Below are 5,867 nucleotides of genomic sequence, written 5' to 3' on the forward strand. Positions count from 1 at the left end.
AATTTCAAGATAAGTTTCCACCAGATGATTTTCTTCAGATACATCCACCTGTGAAACAGCACCATGTGACATCTGAGAAAGATCTAGCTCAGATGTTTCTCCATAGGCTGATGATGTTAGACTACAGAGTCAGATACATTCCTGTAAAATCAGACAGTCAGACAGAGGGGAACCATCCAAAACCTGTTCAGGTGATTGACATAACTGAGGAAGATTTCAGTAATTTGGGGGCTTTATTAAGAATGGGTGCAGGCACACATGAGACAGAACAGACTCATTTGCATCCAATGGACGTTCAGATGGCAGTATTTCACTGCTCAGACAGCTTCCTTAAACAGATGATGATTACAAAGCTCTCTCAGTGTCAGTATGCCTTACCTTTGCTTGTCCCTGACCCAGTCACAATGGAGATCGAGTGTCCTCTGTGGACTTTCAAACAAATAACAAAAACCTGGAAGGTAACTGAAGACGGCTCAAACATCGTCACTATGAAGAGTGTTCCAGTGTATAAAGCTCGGACACCCTTGGTGTCATTTTTCCGCCTGGGCTCTCTGTCAGTGTCTAAATCTCAGCTGATGAACACTTTGATCAACGACCGTCACAGCACCTTTTTCCACAGAAACTGTCCAGGAAGCACCAAGTCTCGCTATCTGATGGATGGTGTGGCAGAGATCGCCTGGTACTGCCCTGCTGGAAAACCCAATGATGCCTTCAATGACTGCATTGCTTTTTGTAATCTTCATGGTGATGCTCTGTTGACTGAAAAACGGCGCGACATACTGATTGAAAAATCTTCCATCAATATTATTCTTTTTGCTTCTCTGCAAAAGCATGAAGAAAGTCAATCACTTATATCAGGTCTTTTTAAATCTCGCAAACCTCTCATTTGTCTCTGTGTTGATGACTGTGATGTTGTAAAAACAACAACTGGACAATACATCATAGGTCTCAAGGACAGAAGCCAGTCAGATGTATCTGAAGAACTGAAACAAATCATTAGAGAAATTTTATCTGTAGATGGATCCAGCTTGAAACCCTCTTTCCAGCTTGAAATGATGGCTGAGGTCTCTGGAATCAGAGTGGATGAAAGCGACCCAGCCTGTCAAAGAGGGAAATCTGCTGCTATGATAATAATGGATTTGATTAAAAAGAATAACATGGATGTCTCAAATCTCAAAGATGAATTCCTTCCTTATCGAGGTGATCTGTGGCATCAGTGGTGCAAAATACACAAAGAACTGTATCATCTCACAGGAGACATTGAAAAGGAGAAAAGTAAAAAGCAACAACAACTGATGAACATACGCCAGAAACAATGCGATGTTTCCTGCAGTAAACTGATGGAGTTGTTCATTGAAAGTCTCTCATCTTTGCCACTGACAGACAAACAGTATTATCTGAAATGGATTCAGATATTAATAGATGATCTCTCCACAGATGAGCTTTCCTCAGTTCTCCAAAGTTATGATAAAAAATGGTCTGAGGTCCTGGCTTTAAAGAACAAATGCAATAAATCAGAAATGTTGTCAATAAAACAAACTGAGCTTGAAGAAATTTCCAGAAAACTGCAGTCTGCAACTTTTGGTTTGGAGCACATCTTCAGAGAAATGGGACAGATCTATGAAGCTCATAGAGCAATAGAAGGAGAGAGCAGACACACTGACTGGTCTAAATACCCTGAGCTGGCTGCACAGCTGATGATATCAGGACACCCAATGGAGCTGATGGATGGTGATGCAGGTCATGTACCTTTAACATGGATCTCCAGTCTTTTAGAGGAAGTCATCAAGAAACTGGGGGACCAGAGACTTTTTGTGTTGTCAGTTTTGGGCGTACAAAGCAGTGGAAAATCAACAATGCTGAACACCATGTTTGGATTGCAGTTTGCAGTGAGTGCAGGCAGGTGCACCAAAGGTGTCTTCATGCAGCTGCTCAAAGTATCAGAGGAGATTAAGAAAGACTTGAAGTTTGACTATCTTCTAGTGGTGGACACTGAAGGACTGCGTGCTCTTGAGCTGGAAGGTAACATCACTCTTCACCATGACAACGAACTGGCAACATTTGTTGTTGGTCTGGGAAACCTGACACTGATCAACATCTTTGGAGAGAATCCATCTGAGATGCAGGACATCCTGCAGATTGTTGTTCAGGCTTTCATGAGGATGAAGAAAGTTAAACTTTCTCCCAGTTGTGTGTTTGTTCACCAGAATGTTACAGATGTTGCAGCAGTAGAGAAAAACATGGATGGAAAAAGACGCCTGCAAGAAAAACTGGACCAGATGGCCAAACTAGCAGCTGAAGAGGAGTTTTCCAGTGCAGAGTGCTTCAGTGATGTCATTGAATTTGATGTCCAAAAAGATGTGAAATACTGTGCCCAGCTATGGGAGGGTAGTCCACCCATGGCTCCTCCTAATCCAGGTTACAGTGAGAGCATCCAAGAAGTTAAGAACACCATCCTCTCTAAAGCTTCAAAGTCTGATGGGATCACTCTGTCACAGTTCAAAAACAAAATTCAGGACCTGTGGAGTGCCCTCCTCAATGAAAATTTTGTTTTCAGTTTTAAAAACACACTTGAAATTGCAGCGTACAGAAAACTGGAGTCCCAGTACGCAAACTGGACCTGGGCCCTGAGGAACAACATGTTGACCATTGAAAATCAACTTCATAACAGAATTGAAAATGGAAATCTTGACAAGGTGGAGGTGAGTCATCTTAAAAAAGAATCACATGAAACACATGAAATAATCAAAAAGGAAATGACAACTTACTTTGAGGAGGACAAAGAGAAGGAAATTTTGGCTCAGTGGAGAGGCATATTTGAAATCAAAATCAAAGAGTTTCATGATGAACAGGTGAGCACATTGAAAAGAAAACTGGATGAAGTTATTCAACAGAAGAAGGCTCGTGAAAAGCTTGATGATAAGAAGAAAGAGTTTGAGGACAAGCTGCTACAGAAGAGCAAAGAGCTCGCTCAGCAGCTGAAGGATAAGGCCAATGATGAAGAAGAACTTCAAAAACAGTTCAGCTCTGTTTGGAGTGACTTGGTCACTGAAATAACAGCTGATATAAAGCCTATAGAAGACATCAACCTGGAAGAAGATCAGTTTACTATCCTTCAAGAACTTGGTTTTGAAGAGAGTTTCATTAATGAACGCAAACAAAATGACAGATACAAGAAAATATCCAGCATTGGTGATTATTCCGATTATGTAAAACAAACAAAAGTTCTGGGAATTAAATTGCCATTAAAGAATGCATATAAAAACCAGCAACAGATCATATCACTCATTGAAAAACCTGTACATGAGTCACTTGATCCAATCACAAGCAAGCTTGTAGCTACAAGAGGCTACAAACTAGCTTATTTGCAAGAAGTAGCCAAACAGGTAAAACAAGAAGTCGACAATTTTCAGAAAGAGACGAAATGTGCTTTGAAGAAGGAGTTTACAGTTGATCTCTTACTGTATGTGTTCTCAAAATCAGAGTGTTGGATTGTAGACTCCCAGAAGAAATTCAGAATTAACAACGATCCACTGACTTATTTAGAAAGCAAGAAAACACATTATTACACAGTTTTTAGAAGCTTTTGCAAAGGAAGCTCATCTGCTGTTGTGCTTGCAGAACTGATCTGTGAAAAGCTGAAAGCGTCCACTGTTGAGGCTGCCTGTAACAAGACTGCCATTGGTCTGGCTGGAGAGATGAGGTGTAATTTCCCAGCATTCAATGGGAACAGGCTGAACTTGGAGAAACATGTGCTGAAGTCACTCGCTGAGAAAGAAGACTTTGATGATTTCATCACCTACATCAGGAAACCAAGAAGACAAACAGAAGCTTTTATAACAGAAGAAGTAGAGAAATACATCTTCATAGACCACAAAGTTGAAACTGTGAATATACTCAAGAAAAATGTTGATGATGTCAACACACTGATGAGTCAAGCTTTATCTACTGCAACACAGAAAGTCCAAAATCAGAGAGGAGACATGAACATGTGGCTGAAGGAATTTTCTAGTTTACTAAAAGATGAGTTAACTCTTCATACCATTTCTTCTCAAAACTTCAGTGACATCAATGATTTTGAATTTCTGAAGGAAGAGATAAAGAAAAGACTTGATTCCATCATTGAGCAAACTAGCAGCCTCTCTTTGGATAAGCTGAAAGAATCCAGGCTGAAGCCTGATAAAATCCTCATTGATCAGCTGTGTAAGTGTTGCTGGGTAACATGTCCATTCTGTGCAGCTGTTTGTACTAATACCATTGAAGGTCACAGTCCTGATGACCACAACGTCCCTTTTCATCGACCCTCTGGAATCAAAGGATGGCACAAAAGAGGCACAGTGGAATTCAGCATCAATTTCTGCACAACAAATGTTGCAAGTGATGGCAGCTTTAAACCTCATGATTCAGAGAAATCTGTTCCCTATAAACTCTACAGAACTGCTGGTCCAAAGTATGCAAGCTGGAGAATCATCCCTGATGAGTCTAAGCTGGCGTACTGGAAGTGGTTTGTGTGTCGATTTCAAAATGAGCTGGAAGAGTACTATAAGTACAAATTCCAAGGAAAAGGAGAGATTCCTAGTGAGTGGAAAAAAATCCCTAAGGATGAAGCTATTAAAAATCTGGATGAAATGTGTTAAAGCATCAAAGAAACAAAACCCTTCAGTTTTTGTTTCACATCATAACTCATTAATCAAGTGCTAACAGAACAGTTTTTAGTGACATTAAAAGTGTGGGACTTGTAAAAATGACAGCATTATTACAGTTAAAGAGAACTAGTGTGTGTGATTAGACTGTTTTTCTATGAAATAATGGCTTAACATTTAAAAGTAACTGTTATTAATATGTTATTTTACATACTTTCTCTATGAATTATACTGGAACAAATAACTTGATTTTATTTTTTTCTTTTCAGTTTCTTTTGTTCAAGGTTGTTATAGATCATGTAAAATTATAATTCTTTATTCCTCTTTTAGTCTTTCATATAATAATAATAATAATAATAATAATAGTTGGGTCTGCGCTTCCTAAGGCCCCGCTGATTTAGAAACTTATTCCCATTAACGACAAGAAAGCAAGGCAATCAACGATTGATCGATTTTACTTGCTAGCAAGGGGAGCCGGACGGCAGCAGTCCTCTGCCCTCGGTGTCAAACGAGTCCAAAGAACCAGCTTCCCCTGCTGCCTTTTATTCTGTTACACACAGTTTACACAAACAGTTACAGTACACACAAGCACCACCCATTGTAAAATCCCTCTATGGTTATAAAAGATAAGGCACCATGTGTGTATGTGTGTGCACGTGTGTGTATGTGTGTGTGTGTGTGTGTCTGCCTGTGCGAAAATGTGTGTGTGTGTGCGCGTGTGTGTGTGTGTGCATGCATGTGCGAGAATGTGTGTGTGTGTTTGTGTTTGGGGGTGCGTTTGTGTGACCTCCTGCTCACAAGGGTCATAAAGGCAGGAAGGTTACTAAACAAGAAAACAGTCAACAGAAACAAAGGAATGTCTTTGATCATATAGTTTGAACTGAGACTTACAAATTTAAGTAACACAATGACAACATTTAACAATTTGACTCCAACAATAATAATAATGTATTCTCAGTCTTCTAAATTTGTCTCAAAATGATTTTCTGTTTTTGCCATTATGTTTACATTATGACAGCTGCCACTTTATCACATCCACATAGTTGGTCTAATTGGTCTAATTTGGTAAATTTAAAACTAGTTATCCAGACTGACTTTAATTAGACTTTAAATGTGGATTGTATCCTGTTTTTACCCCATTTTATCCTAAATAGTGTCATAACTATTGTTTTTATGATAAAATCTTTTTACAGGTTTTTCTAAGTGTACCATTCAGTAACAAGT

General features: G+C 39.3%; 1 protein-coding gene across 1 annotated transcript; it reads left to right on the forward strand.

Annotated features, from left to right (window-relative positions):
- Nucleotides 1-227: 227 nt before the first annotated feature.
- Nucleotides 228-4,637, forward strand: LOC102779971 (interferon-induced very large GTPase 1-like). The gene has a single exon (XM_087852949.1). The coding sequence runs from the start codon at nucleotides 243-245 to the stop codon at nucleotides 4,635-4,637; it is 4,395 nt and encodes a 1,464-aa protein (XP_087709075.1). The 5' UTR covers nucleotides 228-242.
- Nucleotides 4,638-5,867: the final 1,230 nt, after the last annotated feature.

The sequence above is a fragment of the Neolamprologus brichardi genome, chromosome 2 (assembly GCF_056152115.1).
Source record: "Neolamprologus brichardi isolate AB-2024 chromosome 2, ASM5615211v1, whole genome shotgun sequence".
In the NCBI taxonomy this organism is placed as follows: domain Eukaryota; kingdom Metazoa; phylum Chordata; class Actinopteri; order Cichliformes; family Cichlidae; genus Neolamprologus; species Neolamprologus brichardi.

Coding starts and splice junctions, on each gene's coding strand:
- LOC102779971 (XM_087852949.1), top strand. CDS start 243: ATGGGTGCAGGCACACATGAGACAGAACAGACTCATTTGCATCCAATG.